Genomic DNA, 14,723 nt, shown 5'->3' with positions numbered 1-14,723 from the left:
GGCGTGGCGTGTCTTCTTCCAGATCCCCAAAGGAAAACCCGAAAAGAAAAGCAAGCGGAGGCGAGATGGCGACGGGAGGCGAGGCCGACGAGCCGGCGGCGCCGGAGGGGGAGGGGGAGGGGGAGAGGGACTGGGCGGATCTGACGCCGGTGTGCCTGGCGGAGGCGTTCTCGCGGCTGGGCCCGGAGGACCTGTGGCGCGGCGCCATGCCGTGCTGCCGCGCCTGGCGGGCGGCCGCGCGCTCCCGGCCGGCGCTCTTCGCCGCGCTCGACCTCGAACCGGCCTTCGAGGCCGTCGGCGCCGACGCCGCCGAGTGGTGGACGCCCGCCTTCCAGCGCCGCGTCGACGCCATGCTCCGCTCCGCCGCCTCGCTCGCCGCCGGGGAGCTCCGCGTGGTCCGGGTCCGGCACTGCTCCGGCGACGCCCTCGCATCCGCCGCCAAGAGGTTCGCGCAACCTTACAATCCTACAATCCTCCTACCGCTGCTCTGAACCGTCCTTCCAGGCCTCACCCGCTCACCTGTAAACATATAAATCCAATAGGATTCCTCTGTGGAGGGAAGCTCGATTAAAAATCCAAACGAGATTAATTCCATGTGGGAGGATGTTGAGGGTAACCACCCTTGCAACATGGAAAGGAAACTAGTAATCACACCATTGTTGCCATCCACTTGCTATTAGTTGACTATATCAGTTTCATGTGGGTACATGTTCTAGAATTAGGATTTCTTCATAAATGATCTTAGGTTACATGTTTTATTCTTTCACTCTCGCAGCTTCGGTGTCACTTTGTTCCAGAGTTCTAGATGCTTCTCTGGTTGGTAGATGACTAGTTTGGGGGGTCGTCTACATTAGATTAGTGAACATCACGTCTCTTTGTCCCTACTTCTGTTAAGTACTATATGAAGCTGGAGTTTTTAATTCACATTTTCAGGAGATCTGTTGGCTGATGATGTTTATATAGGCTGCTAGCTTCATTGATTACCACACTACTGACTGTTTTGAAACCACCTCTGGCAACCTACTATGCTGTAATAACCCCTGTTTGTCACAAGAATGTGGTGCTAGAGAAGTATACTCGTTTTGGAATGTTTTTCGCGTTTCGAGGATATAGACCATAAAGCAAAGATGACATTGAGTGCAAATGATAGATCCTATACTGTGCCAACTTGCATCTTAATGTGATCCCCTTACCTGATGATGTCAATCATAACCCTTCTCATGGTCCATAGTTGTTTCTGGGGCAATAAGAGTGTACATGGCGACAACTATTTGCTTGGACTTGACGTGTCCATATGTATGAGTAACTGGTCTTATCTTTTCGCTTGGATTGGATGTATCATTATGAGTTTATCGATTCGTTCATTCATATGCAGCTCCCCACAGCTCAGCATCCTTTCCATCCAAAGCAGCCCGAGCGTAACTGACCGATCAATGCTCACTGTTGCATCCTGCTGTCCTATCCTCACAGAATTGGACATCAGCTACTGCTACGAGGTTTCATACAAGTCACTCGAAGTGATTGGGCAGAGCTGCCCTAACCTCGTGGTCCTTAAGAGGAGCATATTCAACTGGCTTGATTCATCAGAGCATGTTCGAACAGTCCCAGCAGAGTATCTAAGAGCATGCCCCCAGGACGGCGACAGGGAAGCAATAGCGATCTCGAGGTCCATGCCGAAGCTGAAACAACTCGTGCTCAAGTTCGCGAAGCTATCTGGCGTCGGCCTCAACTCGATCGCAGAAGGATGCAAGGAGCTGGAGGTTCTGGACCTGTTTGGCTGCGCGAATTTGACGAGCAGGGGGATAGAACAGGCTGCTGCTAACCTGAAGAACCTGGAGACGCTTGTGAAGCCCAACTTTTACATACCAAGGTCGGCTTTCCACATGGAGAGGTACGGGCACTGGCAGTTATACGATGAGAGGTTCCAGACAAATGTATTTCAGATATGAAAAGAATGACCCTCGTGTTCTCAAGGGTCACCTCCGACTGATGATGGCTCGTATGCTCGTTACTGTTATATACTGTATGTGTATGACAGGTATGTTTGTTTGGAGAGCAGTAACATTCTGTTCCAGCCATCTTTCTGCACAATATATATACATGGGAAATGGTTTTGCTTCCAGTATTTGTAAATTTATTTATGTGCAATTATACGTTGTGGTTTATGTGTGTGGTATGTTTAGACCCTGGTAATTCTTCATTGGATAAACACATCCGATCTATGTCTGTGCGGTATGTTTAGACCCTCATGGAGCATAGCTTTGTTTATTTAATGCTGATCCAAACCACCTTTGGTAATTTGATGCTGACCCAATCCACCTTTTGGTAATTTGATGCTGATCCAAGCCACCTTTTTGGTTATGGCGACCTTTCTTTCTGTTCCATATAATGTGGACAGATGCGACGAATTCTTTGATGGGCGGATTACGCATTGCCATCTGGGCAGTTGGGATCATGATCTGGCATACGCCTGAGAGCATAGACATCTCATGCAACATGAAAAGAAACACTCCATAGAAGCTTATTTTGTAGACAGCACATATGAGTGCCCACCTTTCAGTGTCTCAAACCTGCCCTGGAAAGAGGAGGTGACTGCCGTCCAGTTCAGTCAGTGTGTAACATCATTCTTTTCAGGATGACCACTGCTGCGTCTAACTCTATTTTCTGAAGAACGGTTTCATGGTCTGTGCAAACCTCTCATAACCCAACAAATGTACCACTATTTCCATAAGATTTTTGTTTTATTGATGCATATGCACCTAGGAGCCAAAGGCAATTACCGCAGAAAAGCGTAAGCGAAGCGGAAGGCCACAGCTTAGAGCAATGAGCGCTTAAGCACAGCTTAATCGCACTTAAGCGTTCTTTGAAATTGGCTAGAATTTGACAGATTTTGAATGATATATGCATGAAAATAGGAAGCATGGCACATGGGTAATTGAAGTAGCATCTGAAATACAGTTCACACAATAGCAAATACATATCAGGTTAGCATAGCAAGCAAAATAACAACTAAAATGCAGTTCAGTTCAAATAGACATAACCTAACAGATATCATGTGGACAGAATTTTGCCAAAATAAGATAAATAGCATATTGCCATTATTGCGCAAGCAGACCAGCAGAAGAAGTACAAAAATTGCCAAATTTTGGTCAAATTTAAATAAAAAACGCTTAATCTACCGCTTAGGGCAAAAGCGAAGCGCTTTGCCATCGCTCAGCGCTTAATCGCGCTTAAGCGTCACTTAAAAACGCTTTCTTGAACAATTGCATCTGAAAACTCAGAGCTAAAAGAACCATTCATATACATCTGGGGAGAGGAAAAGGCCGCACCGCATCCTGATCTGATAGGGCCTTCCTTTCATTTAGTCTAGTCACCAACAAAAGAAGAAAACACACAATCACAGAATATTTACATTGCAGCCTGCCTGTGGTCTAAGAAAAAAAACTTGTAGGTTAGAGCTGGCAACAATTCCATGTTGGGAGCATCATGGAATCTCTCTCTGCTCCAATCACATGCACAAACTGAAAAGCAACCAAATGTTCCCTTGTCAGCAGTGGTGGCAAGTAGAACTGAGGCAAAAGATTTGGCACTGTTGCTTGTTTTGGGGTGGTGCTAATCAGCAATTGTATTATGGAAGGGAGAGTACTTAAAACCTGATTTTGTGTGCTAACAAAAAGAGTGAGAAAACACAAAGCACCTCCAGCTCACAACACAGTGTCTGACCCATAAAGAACAAAGCTGGCATGTTGCCACCATATGAACTCAACTTAACTAGTGGAGTAGCTTCTTTTTTCGTGCAACCGGCGGGAACTCTGTCTTTTCATATATAGAAGAAAAGAATTGACTATTAGTAATAAGGAAAAGTAGCCGAAAACCGAGGAGTAGCACACTTTCCAGCCCCCAGGAGCTATAAGAGGAGCCTCCACGACACATGCTCCACATCGAAGTTCCATCTTACAACATGAGGAAACACACTCTCGCCCTCTTCCTCCTGCTCCTCACCTTTGCCTCCCATGGGGCATGGTGCGCAGCAGCTGCGAGAAGCGCCATGGCCGAGGATGCAGCTCATCATCATCTGACGCCTCATCACCATGGTTGGTATTAACTATTAAGTGTGCATCCATCTCATCTCCTCTTTGCTCTCTACCTTCTTGATATACTATCTCTTAACTATTCCTGGAATCGCTGTTTCATACTTTCCAAAAACCCAAGGCAAGAGGTTGCTGGAGATACAGACTCCCAGGAAGGTTGGGCACGCGACAGGTGGATCTGGAGGGGGCAGCAGCGGCGCCGGCAAGAGCGGTGGCGGCGGCACGGACACAAGGCCACACAACAGCAAGAATGGCGGTGCCATGGCGCTGCCAGCTCAAGCAACCTCCGTCCTGGCGCTGGTTTTCACCACTACCGTTCTTCTCTCGGCGCTCAGCTTCTGAAGTCCTATACTCATTTCGATTGCGGGCACGGTACTAGTATGTGTGTATTGTTGCAGTTTCATAAACTGTTTGCATAATGTTTGTGGGTATCGGAGTGATATGCTGTTTGCTGGCTATAGTATTTATCCTGTTTGTGTGCTTCCTAAATTGTTGAATTACTTGTGTTGACTAGCCAGTGGAATCTATATTATTCATCAGTATATAGTCAGTCAGCTCAAAAAGTTAGTTAGGGATCTAAAAGTTGTGTCCTGATTGTGCAATCATATCACTGCACAGTAATAAGAACAATCAGTACAAAGAACGTTCCGAAATTCAAACAACCATGATACTAAAGACAATCAGTGGCAAGAAGAGAACAGAAGCCTTCGGGCCAAAATATGATCATTAACAGTAGAAGTAGAGCAGGCAGCCATGGAAGAAAATGGAAGGAATGGCGAGAAGAACCACCAAAGCTTGAGGGTGAGAAATGGCGGCTCAGAGTAAAACCTTTCGCCGAATGAAATCACATCACGCTACTACCGTCCCGGGACGAGTCGGGGGAGGCAGCCATAAGACCGGCCTTTCAGTTTCTCCTCGCTGCCACACATCACCATCGCATTTGTACCAAGAACGACAATGCGATCAAAAACAGAGAATAAAAAAGAACTGGTAAGAGAGAAGAAGCGACGACAAGAAGACAATCAAACCCAATAAGAAACTGGGATGGGGGCCAAACTTTCAATCAGTGCAAACATAATTCTTTTCAGGATGACTACTGCTGCATCTAATTTTACTTTATTGAGAAGAAACAAACACCCTCTATGATTTCATAAGTCCAGTTTCATGATCTGTACTATTTGTGTAAGATTACTTTTTAGCTGTTGTCCTTGCTATTTTCTACCGATTTAACTATTCTTGTGCAGAAAACGTCAAAACTTGGGCTAGAAGGGCCGTTCAAATTTCGGCAAAAACGACATCTCAGAAAGGCAAAGATCACCGTATCCCGTTCTGACCGGACCTTCCTTTCGTGTAGTCAGTAACCAAAAGAATCAATCTCACGATTTTTACATCACAGCCTGCATGTGGTCTCCAAAAAATTATTGTAGGTTAGAGCTGGCAAAAAGTAATGGAATCGATGCGCCAAGCACATGCACTGAAAAACAACCAAATGTTCTGCTTGCCGTGGCTTTTGCTTTGTCCCCTCTTATCCCCCCAGCAGAATCATCGGTCGTGCCAAATAGCACCGAAGCAAAAGATTTCATACTATTGGCTTGTCTTTGGAGTGGTGCCAATCCACAATAGTATTAAGGGAGAGCACTAATCCTGATTGTGTGAGCCAACAAAAGAGTGAGAAAGGCACACAATAGTATTATATGAGAGTACCAATCCTGATTTTGCGGGCTAACAAAAGAGTGGGAAAGGCAGAGCACAAAGCACATCCAGCTCAGTATATGCCCCAGAAAGAACAAAGCTCAATTGGTGCCACCATGAACTTAGCCAGTGGAGTATATCTACTCTCCAGCCTCCAGGAATTATAAGAGGAGCCTCCGCACACGCTGCACATCGGCGTTTCTCTGTTGGTCCATCTCAAGATGAGGAAAGGCGCTCTCGCTCTCTTTCTCCTCCTGCTCACCTTTGCTTCCCATGACGGATGGTGTTCCGCAGCTGCGAGGAGCGCCATGGCTGAGGAGGATGCAGCACATCATCATCTGAGGCCTCATCACCTTGGTTGGTATTTTGTGTGCATCCATCTCCCCTTCGCTCTCCAATTTCTTGATATATTTCAGGTTCCCTGAGCCCTGTCATGAAGCTAAATCTCTTACAAAAGCACTCCTGGATACGCTGTTTTGCTTTTCAGAAACCCAAGGCAAGAGTCTCCTGGAGATGCAGAGTCCCAGGAAGGTTGGGCGGGCGACGGGTGGTGCCGGAGCAGGCGGCGGCGGCGGCAGGAACACCGGTGGCGGAGCCACGGACACGAGGCCACACAACGGCAAGAACATTGCCACGGCGCTGCCAGCTCCAGCGACCTCCGTCCTGGCGCTGGTTTTCACCACCAGCACCATTCTTCTCTCCGCGCTCAGCTTCTGAAGTTCAAGCACCAGTATTCGTCCAGTGTTGCAGTTTCAGAAATTGTTTGCCTGATGATGTTTGTCGGTATCGGAATGGTATGATGTTTGCTGGCTACTACTATTATTTATCCTGTATGAGTGCTTCCTAAGTTGTTGAATTGCCTGTATACTGGGTTCGTACTAGTCATAGAGACACTAATAAATCAGGGAATGAAAATCCCCCATGAGTGCTGTTAGAAAAACGGCCAGATATGCATGCAAGTTCTTCTCCAATGGAAGCAATCGATAGGATAATATCCTGCTCTCCAGTGTGTTGACCAGCCACCAGCCAGTGGAATCTATGCTGTTCGCCAAGTGTAAGCAAGATATATTCAGCCGGCTCAAAAAGTCAGTTAGGGACCTAAACGTTGTGTCCTTACCATCGTGCAATCATATCACTCTACAGTACACCCTCCGCAAAAACGTCGGGAGTACTGATAAGGAAACTCCCGGACAACCATAATACTCCCTCCGTCCGAAAATACTTGTCATCAAATGGATAAAAGGAGATGTATCTAGACATATTTTAGTTTTAGATATATCCATTTTTATTCATTTTAATGACAAGTATTTTCGGACGGAGGAAGTACTAACAAAGACAATCAGTAGCAAGAAGAAAACGAAAGCCTTGGGGGCAACAGAGGATCGTTAACAGTAGCAGACAGCCATGGAGGAACGGCGAGAAGAAGCAGCAAAGCTTGGGGGATCCGGGATAAAAACGGCCGGCGGCTCGGAGTAAAACCTTTCGCCGAATGAAATCACATCAGCCTACTACCATCCAGGGGAGGCAGCCGTAAGACCGGCCTTTCGGTTTCTCCTCACTGCTGCACATCGCATCACCAAAGTGTATTTACAGGGCAATTCGGCTAGCGCTCGCCTGCTGGGCCGGCATTCCAGGCCAGGCATCGCAAATGATTATTCATGCGATCCTCCCGCTAGCCTACCAAGTAAACACAGCAACACCTCTAAAGAAAAGAAAAGGAGAAACAAACCGCAACAGCCAACCATACATTTGATCTCAGGAGCTCCACATGTGCCTACAGCACAAAACAATCCTCGCGTGCGCACGGTGCGTACAAATCCGTAAAAATATTCAGCATTTGCCACGGTTTTGTTTGAAAAGCTCTAGCTGAGATATTTCTTTCCTGGCTTCTCCTCCAGCACAGAATAATTCTCGCTGCAGAGCGGCAGCGCCGATGAAACCGGTTTCTTTCCTGGCTTCTCCTCCAGCACAGAAATTTCTTTCCTGGCTTCTCCTCCAGCACAGAAATTTCTTTCCTGGCTATCCCTGTTGAGATAACTGGTGCCACCGTGAACTTAACTCTGTGGAGTATAGCTACTCTCGAGCCTCCAGGAATTATAAGAGAAGCCTCCGTGAGTTTCTCTTGGTCACCAGTCCCATCCCCAAGATGAGGAAAGGCGCTCTCGCTCTCTACCTCCTCCTCCTACTCACCTTTGCTTCCCATGGCATACCGTGTGCTGCAGCTGCAAGAAGCGCCATGGCCGAGGAGGATGCAGCTCATCATCGTCTGAGGCCTCATCAACATGGTTGGTATTTTGTGTGCATCCATCTCCTCTTTGCACTCTACTTTCTTGATGATTGTCATGAAGCAAAATCTCTTAACAAAGAGTATTCCATGAATTGCTGCCTTTCACTTTGCAGAAACCCAAGGGGAGAGGATGCAAACTGCCAGGAAGGTTGGGCGCATGGCAGGTGGCTCTGGAGAAGGCAGCGGTAGGTACACTGGTGGTGGCGCCGCAGACACAGGGCCGCGCCGCACCAAGAACGGCGGCACTGTGGCACGGCCGGCTTCGGCGACCTCTGCTTTGGCGCTGGTTTTCACAGCTACCGCCCTTCTCTCCACGCTCAGCTTCTGAAGCGCTCATCTTGTGGTGTTGCAGTATCAGAAACTGGTTGCCTGATGTTTGTCAGTGTCGAACAGTTGTGTTTACCGGTCTCCATCCTGTCTGTGGAAGTTACTGGAGTCACATCTCCTTATTTGTTGTCAGTAAAACGATCAGGCATGAATGAAAAAGTTGTTATACATGGAAATCGACTAATACTAGGATATATTCAGAGATCTGCATGTTATGTTATGTTAGACTAGGCAGACTGTTCATCAGTGTAAGCAATACATATTCAGCCAGCTTAAAAAGTTAGATGTTTCGCCCAGGGATCTAAACGTTGTATTGGTGTCAATCGCCGGCATTCTCCTTTTCTGTACAGTAAGAAACAATCAGCGGCAGCAAGAAGGCCCGGAAACTCGCACAGAAGCCATGGAAGAGAAGGAAGAAAGAAACATCAAAGCTTTGGGATCTATATCTATACTAGGGTAAGAAACGGCGGCGGCTCAGAGTACAACCTTTCGCCGAATGAAATCACATCACGCTACTACCGTCCTGGGACGGGAGGCAGCCGTAAGACCGGCCTTTCAATTTCTCCTCACTGCCGCAAATCACATCACCAAAGCATTGGTACCAACAAGAGGCAACAACACGATCAAATCAGACAGACAAGAAAAAGGAATGAAAACCAAGAACGCAATCGAATCGAAACCAGGGAAGAAATCGGGATGGCGGCGGATACAGAACAGAACAGAGGAGGAGGAAGGGAGGGGCACCGGGAGCCCTAAGTTTATTTATAAAGCAGTTGGGCTCGCGTTCGCCTGCTGGGCCGACGTTCCAGGGCCGATATGTGCTGGCCGATGGAGGTGGGCCGGCGTTCCAGGGCCGATATGTGCGCTTGCATTCGTTCACTGGCTTTGGTTTTTTCTCGTTCGTTGACTGAATGCTGTTTTCTTGTTCTTTTACCCCTCAAAAAAAAGTTCTTTTGCCCCTCAAAAAAGGGTATTATGTTCTTTTTCGTGTGTGGTTTTCTGTCTAGGTTTTTATTTTTCGTTTTTTAATTATTATTTTTTCTCTTTTGAGTTTGCTTGATCAAGGCAAAAACCAACCAATGATGTCCCAAACAGAGGAAATAGTAGTTAATCCATGTGTAATGATTCACCGCCCTTCTTGCTTGGAGTTGAGCCTATCTATATGCTTGGTACGGGAAAAGCACTTCTTCCGGATCTTGTGGGTACCTGCACTGCACACATTTTGGCGAAAGATTAATATCAGTAAGCTGCACGCACAGAAGAGCTATGGGGTTGTTGTTGTTGAGAAGAGTATCCTTAGAGTTTGTGATTATGACGCGACCAGCTAGCAGTGTGGTGTGGTGACTCATGAGGAGGGCCCATACTCATGGGGCAGAACATGCATGCACAACATGTCTTCTACTGTAGTATAGTAGTACCTTAAACAGCTATACCTCACACTAACTGATTTCTCTCAACATGCAAACATGCATGAGAATTTCCATTCCCATTCCACTATGCTATTTATATTTCAAAAATGGGCAGGGAAATATTTTACAACTGTACAATACCTGCCAAACACAATAAACCATGCGAATTTTAAGTCTTAGTTCTCATATTATTAATTACTCCAAATATTTATATTCCGTACAACCAAGTCCCATTGGAATATATTGCGGAACATTTCCAAAACAACGCGAGAGTTATCATCTATCTAGTCTAGCAGAAAGAAAAGGGAAACAAGCCTCCGGTCCAGCATCCCAACCAAACCCCACCCTGCCTTCTCTCTTTTGGTTGCCCTACATGCACAGTGTGAGCCAAATGCATCTTGACTGACTGGCTAACCACCTGGACACTGGTGCGATTAAATCAGTGGCTAGCCCTACCGACTTCACTCCACTCTGCAGTGCCCGTCCTCCTGTCACCCCTCTGCTGACTGCTCCTTGCTGTCGAGGAATGGATCAGAGCCTCATGGGTGGGTGATGATGCATGATTGGCTGATAGCTGTGGGGTTACAGTGGTACATGTAGACTTGTCGATAATATATAACTATAGATGAGTACGCAGGACCATATCTGCTGTCAATGTGGTACATATGCAGTCAACATCCAGCAGAGTGAGTAGAGCAGTTGTTGTCACCCTAATTACCTAAAAAAAGGGGGTCTCATGTTGCCTTAATTGCCTATAAGGAAGCAAAGAGGGTCTCATGTTAGTTGCCTTGCCTTGCCATGAATGGCATTATTATGTATAGCTGTTCCTGCCATTGCCAGGCCATCAACCATAAACTACTCTTCTGGTACTAGTCAAATACCTGTCGTGCTAATGACACGCCTCCTCCTCCTCCTCCTTGACCCATAAGGCCTTCTTCCTCCCAGCTGGCTGAGTTCATCACCATGAGTGCTTCTCCTCTTCTGCACCAACATCGCCATATAACATCATCAAGCTTCCTGATCAGAGAAGGCCTGAGAGAGGCAAGGAAACATAGAGTTGGTTTGAATGGTGGAAGCGGCGGGGCCTCTCCGGAGAAGAGGCGGCACCATGGAGGAGGTGCAGATGGAGGAGGCATTCATCTTCTCTGAAACCATCAAGGTCGGTTCATCCTTCAAATTATGCCCGTGCTTATCGATCTTCCCCTACAATCTCAAGACTCTGCTTGGGCATTTTCACATCAGCAACAATCTCACTCTCTCTATGCAGGATCTCAAGGCTCTGCGGCCGCAGCTGTATTCCGCAGCAGAGTATTTCGAGCTGGCCTACACACAGGAAGGCCGAAAGCAGGCGTACGTCATATACCCATTGCTTCCTCCTGCATGCTCCACATGATCATCATGTAGCTAATCAGCAAGCTTCCACGTATATGCATATGCGCACAGGGTGATGAGTAACCTCAAGGAATACGCTGTGAAGGCCCTGGTCAACACTGTAGATCACCTAGGGTCCGTATCCTTCAAAGTCTCCAGCCTTGTCGATCAAAGGTTCGACGAGGTGGCCGAAGCCAACCTGCGGGTCTCCTGCATCCAGCAGGTTTTAGTTGGTGCATCCTAAATTCAGCAGTAAATCTCCTTGCAATATGCCTTCGGATTTAACGAGGCGGTTGGTTTCAGAGAGCTCAGGCGATCCACGCATGCGTGAACAGAGAAGGCCTGACGCAGCAATCCTTGTCGATCGCCGCTCCAAAGTATCACAAGAGGTACATCTTACCAGGTAAGTGGCCATAAGATACCTTTGTGCCTTTGCTGTGGCTCTGTTTTCTAGCCTGTCGGCACATTCAAGACGCAAGAAAAGTGGATGAGGGTCAACTCGGGTGAGACATCTTGATGCCTTACTTACTAAAGTGATTTCAGCAGGAGATGGTTCAGTTCCCAATGCCGTGCCGAACTTCAGCGAGATGAATAAGGTCAAGAGCAGGACCGCGCAGATGCATCAGGCCTTCCGTGGTAAGGATCTGCAATCCATGAAAAATGGCGGACGTGTGTTGGATATCTTGAACTTGATTTTGACCTGGAATGCCTACGTGTTGGCAGCAGCAGCATCTGCAGCTCAAACAAAAAACAAAGACAAGCAAGCTTCATTCCGGTCAGTTTCAGTTTGCAAACTACATATCAGCTTGGGTTTCTTACTTCGCAGTTGAGCTGCCAAACTGAAAATTATCATTTGCAGCAAGCTCCGGTCGATTGCCCGTGCACCTTCTCAGAGCGCACGTTCATCCTCTCCAGCACAGCATCCGCGCTTCGTGCCGCCTTCTGATACTGCAATACCCACCAAAAGAGGTATAGTAGCAATAAGTTCAATAGCCGACGGTGGTATATGAGTGCGCGATGCTTCAGTTTCCGCGAAATGATTACAGAGTTACTCTTATCTGCTAAAATTTATCGATTAATGAATAAATATACTATTGTTCCGTGGCCAATCTTGTTTCTGCTTAACAGATAAAAGATCGGATTCACCAATTTATTTGACAACTCCACTCACAAGGTCTGGGTCACTCTCAAAGAAGTCATCCTTGCTCAAGACATCAAGTGTCAGGGTCCAGGTAAACCAAGCTGGCTTGTGAACACAAGACTACCAGGAATGATATGCCTTACAATGCTGACACAATATTTCATGTTGCTCAAGATGCAGACAACTTCAGATCCCAAGAGATTGGCACCGCTGCGGTCATACACTGACAGGTACAATGATGATTCCATGGAAAGCGAGCAGACTCTGAAGAAGGGCAAGAAGTTCCTCAAGTCTCTGCTCAGTAGGCGCAAGTCTGGAAAAGAAGAACCACTGCAGGATAGTGTTCCTTAGGCTGTAAAGGATGAAATTTTTCATAGGAGTGTCCATTACTATCCTCAGTACTCTGTACTCAGTTAACTTTGTCCGATTCCTCTTAATAGTAATTATTCTTTATGTTTTTTCACCATTTGAAAGACGGTGCTTAAGGTGAGCCCTGGCACTGGAAATGACTTGAATTATTATTATTTTGCTCGAGAGATAGGTGTGCTGGATGACGTTGTTGGATACATGTATCGAGTAAGGCATTAACCTTTTTCTGTCTCTTTAACAGAACTCACGTTTTCATGTTACATCAGCAGTACATTAGTTAGGCAATGTACATTCATCAAGTCAGGCAAACTGTGGCTTGTTATGTTCTGTGCAGTTTGTCCATGCGCAGATTTAAGACTCTCATATTGCTATTAAACTAATACTTGATACTTGACTGCAGTTTGTATTTTCTAGAAACGGGTGCGATATTTTGGATCACAGTTTACCTCTAAAATCTGCCTATAACAGTGGGCAACATGAGAACAACCCAATTCATGATGAACTGGCTCCTGGTGCCTGACAACATCCTTAAAAGTGCAGAAAGTATGGATGCACCAGAAATTATGCAAGGATCAGTTGCTTATACATCTATCATAGATCGACTGAAATTTGGAAAACCTGGCTTTTTCTATGTTCTGGCCGATGCTATATGTCTATATATATACTTATTCAGTACATGTCGTCCTCTATCCCTATGTTTTTCCCCTCGATGCCGTTGCGTGGACTATGGCCTACTCTGCCTTTTGATTTTCCCTCCCCTGCAGCTAGGTATTATCTTGTGTTCCTGGTTTTTGTTTATACAGTGGCCTTTCCCATCCATGGCTCGCTGAATTTAATGTATCTGCGCCACCCATTGCCATACTGAATATATCAATCTAGTAAATGATACAGTCAAAAGGCATGTCCTAGGCTATCTAATAGCTTGCAAGAATACACTCGCAACATTGGAGCTTCACCAGACAATTCATTTTATGTTCAAGTGGTTTAAGAACGAGTTATCGGTACCATATACTGCACATCAGAAACAACAGCCCCATCAACTAACAGTTCATATGTCTGGCATTGGATCATCATCTGACAAAAAGGACAACACTGGAAAAAAGGACAATTGCAATGTCTAGTAGTGTCAGGAAGGTGCCAATGGCAATCGCCAGGCTCGGCTGGGACAGCGTCGACAAACAAGGCAATGTGGTGGAGGCTGAATAGGCGGAGGAGGCAGGCAGCGTCGCAGAGGCAGACGCCCTCTCGGACAGGGGAACCACGTCAATATTTGCCTGCCAAATGAGGCCTGAAGGTGCATACTGTTCTTTGCCTATCTTTTTCATTTAGCTATGCATACAACACCGCGGATATCTCATACTACAGAAGGTACATACTATTGTTGCCTAACTATTTCTGAAGTTCAAGCTTATTAAGAACGAGAAAACAAAGAAGTTTTGCAATTTATTGCAGAGAAACAAGTCCATGGAAAAAGCCATACCAAGCTTTGGAACTCTTTTGTATGGCCAGTGGACGAGCGCATCTCATCTTACGATATCCAATTATTCAAGCTGTGCAAAACATGCACATAGCCCACCTTGGGCCATATAGCTCGATACCAGTCTGGTAGAGCCAATTCATGATGATTCCATCACTTAACTCATACTCCAATACGGGGCTGCTTGCAGGTATTCTCTTCAAGGTTGTACAGTTTCAGATTGGTCAAGAAAGCCATATGTCTAGCCACCCACTGCAACACTCTTCCTCGCGTTCACATCTCTAATGCGCCGAGCTTTGGTGATTCAGCTGCTGTTCAACTACAGCTAAAAACATGTCTTCTACAAACGTTCTGGTGGCTAGGGAAGGTCTTGTCCTGGCAATATTCCACAGTTAGTATTTAGCTCAGAAAGTGCATGCAAAATATCTTTGATTACAGTTCATATGAATACCCTGAGAGGTTTATGTTCTCAACGAATATTATACCCATTTCAAAATATCTTCCTTGCCAACCTTGCTCCTTTTCTTCCACCCTCACCTCTCTCCCCCACTCCATTGGC

General features: G+C 46.3%; 5 protein-coding genes, 1 long non-coding RNA gene and 1 other non-coding gene across 10 annotated transcripts in view; 5 read left to right on the top strand and 2 right to left on the bottom strand.

The window, feature by feature from the left end:
* The first annotated feature begins 50 nt into the window (after positions 1 to 50).
* Positions 51 to 2,165, top strand: LOC119362232 (F-box protein SKIP1-like). Its single transcript, XM_037627434.1, has 2 exons — positions 51 to 445; positions 1,376 to 2,165. The coding sequence occupies exons 1-2, from the start codon at positions 66 to 68 to the stop codon at positions 1,947 to 1,949; spliced, it is 954 nt and encodes a 317-aa protein (XP_037483331.1). The 5' UTR covers positions 51 to 65; the 3' UTR covers positions 1,950 to 2,165.
* A 1,766-nt stretch (positions 2,166 to 3,931) lies between these two features.
* On the top strand, positions 3,932 to 4,633 carry LOC119362216. Its single transcript, XM_037627416.1, has 2 exons — positions 3,932 to 4,094; positions 4,213 to 4,633. The coding sequence occupies exons 1-2, from the start codon at positions 3,932 to 3,934 to the stop codon at positions 4,431 to 4,433; spliced, it is 384 nt and encodes a 127-aa protein (XP_037483313.1). The 3' UTR covers positions 4,434 to 4,633.
* Positions 4,634 to 5,777: 1,144 nt separating this feature from the next.
* LOC119362223 lies at positions 5,778 to 6,775 on the top strand. Its single transcript, XM_037627424.1, has 2 exons — positions 5,778 to 6,140; positions 6,271 to 6,775. The coding sequence occupies exons 1-2, from the start codon at positions 6,005 to 6,007 to the stop codon at positions 6,498 to 6,500; spliced, it is 366 nt and encodes a 121-aa protein (XP_037483321.1). The 5' UTR covers positions 5,778 to 6,004; the 3' UTR covers positions 6,501 to 6,775.
* Positions 6,776 to 7,838: 1,063 nt separating this feature from the next.
* LOC119362203 lies at positions 7,839 to 8,680 on the top strand. 2 transcript variants are annotated; one of them, XM_037627408.1, is made up of 3 exons: positions 7,839 to 7,981; positions 8,018 to 8,068; positions 8,184 to 8,680. In XM_037627408.1, the coding sequence occupies exons 1-3, from the start codon at positions 7,930 to 7,932 to the stop codon at positions 8,396 to 8,398; spliced, it is 318 nt and encodes a 105-aa protein (XP_037483305.1). In that variant the 5' UTR covers positions 7,839 to 7,929; the 3' UTR covers positions 8,399 to 8,680. The 2 variants fall into 2 exon arrangements, with proteins under 2 accessions (XP_037483305.1, XP_037483300.1); XM_037627403.1 differs by having other exon boundaries at positions 7,863 to 8,068.
* Positions 8,681 to 8,866: 186 nt separating this feature from the next.
* Positions 8,867 to 8,972, bottom strand: LOC119297271. Its single transcript, XR_005145602.1, has one exon. It is a non-coding gene; the product is annotated as a small nucleolar RNA snoR113 (small nucleolar RNA).
* A 1,853-nt stretch (positions 8,973 to 10,825) lies between these two features.
* On the top strand, positions 10,826 to 12,852 carry LOC119362181 (putative protein ABIL2). Of its 3 annotated transcripts, none has more exons than XM_037627392.1 (9): positions 10,826 to 10,965; positions 11,074 to 11,156; positions 11,250 to 11,400; positions 11,481 to 11,580; positions 11,724 to 11,813; positions 11,904 to 11,952; positions 12,037 to 12,146; positions 12,306 to 12,409; positions 12,493 to 12,852. In XM_037627392.1, the coding sequence occupies exons 1-9, from the start codon at positions 10,873 to 10,875 to the stop codon at positions 12,667 to 12,669; spliced, it is 957 nt and encodes a 318-aa protein (XP_037483289.1). In that variant the 5' UTR covers positions 10,826 to 10,872; the 3' UTR covers positions 12,670 to 12,852. The 3 variants fall into 3 exon arrangements, with proteins under 3 accessions (XP_037483289.1, XP_037483294.1, XP_037483281.1); XM_037627397.1 differs by having other exon boundaries at positions 11,901 to 11,952; positions 12,499 to 12,852; XM_037627384.1 differs by having other exon boundaries at positions 11,901 to 11,952.
* Positions 11,266 to 14,723, bottom strand: part of LOC119362198 — a 7,143-nt gene continuing 3,685 nt past the window's right edge. Inside the window, exons 4-6 of the long non-coding RNA XR_005173172.1 lie at positions 14,168 to 14,539; positions 11,997 to 12,125; positions 11,266 to 11,909 (exon numbers count right to left, since the gene is read on the bottom strand). This is a non-coding gene — a long non-coding RNA (uncharacterized LOC119362198). The remainder of the gene's footprint in view (positions 11,910 to 11,996; positions 12,126 to 14,167; positions 14,540 to 14,723) is intronic.

This window comes from Triticum dicoccoides, chromosome 1A, assembly GCF_002162155.2.
Source record: "Triticum dicoccoides isolate Atlit2015 ecotype Zavitan chromosome 1A, WEW_v2.0, whole genome shotgun sequence".
Classification (NCBI taxonomy): domain Eukaryota; kingdom Viridiplantae; phylum Streptophyta; class Magnoliopsida; order Poales; family Poaceae; genus Triticum; species Triticum dicoccoides.
Note: the sequence above shows the minus strand (reverse complement) of the source record. Positions and strands in the feature narration are given on the sequence as shown.

Coding starts and splice junctions, on each gene's coding strand:
- LOC119362232 (XM_037627434.1), top strand. CDS start 66: ATGGCGACGGGAGGCGAGGCCGACGAGCCGGCGGCGCCGGAGGGGGAG. Junction 446..1,375: donor CTCGCATCCGCCGCCAAGAG/GTTCGCGCAACC, acceptor ATTCATATGCAG/CTCCCCACAGCTCAGCATCC.
- LOC119362216 (XM_037627416.1), top strand. CDS start 3,932: ATGCTCCACATCGAAGTTCCATCTTACAACATGAGGAAACACACTCTC. Junction 4,095..4,212: donor TCTGACGCCTCATCACCATG/GTTGGTATTAAC, acceptor CAAAAACCCAAG/GCAAGAGGTTGCTGGAGATA.
- LOC119362223 (XM_037627424.1), top strand. CDS start 6,005: ATGAGGAAAGGCGCTCTCGCTCTCTTTCTCCTCCTGCTCACCTTTGCT. Junction 6,141..6,270: donor TCTGAGGCCTCATCACCTTG/GTTGGTATTTTG, acceptor TTTGCTTTTCAG/AAACCCAAGGCAAGAGTCTC.
- LOC119362203 (XM_037627403.1), top strand. CDS start 7,930: ATGAGGAAAGGCGCTCTCGCTCTCTACCTCCTCCTCCTACTCACCTTT. Junction 8,069..8,183: donor TCTGAGGCCTCATCAACATG/GTTGGTATTTTG, acceptor TTCACTTTGCAG/AAACCCAAGGGGAGAGGATG.
- LOC119362181 (XM_037627384.1), top strand. CDS start 10,873: ATGGTGGAAGCGGCGGGGCCTCTCCGGAGAAGAGGCGGCACCATGGAG. Junction 11,401..11,480: donor GGGTCTCCTGCATCCAGCAG/GTTTTAGTTGGT, acceptor GGTTGGTTTCAG/AGAGCTCAGGCGATCCACGC. Junction 11,581..11,723: donor CAAGAGGTACATCTTACCAG/GTAAGTGGCCAT, acceptor TGATTTCAGCAG/GAGATGGTTCAGTTCCCAAT.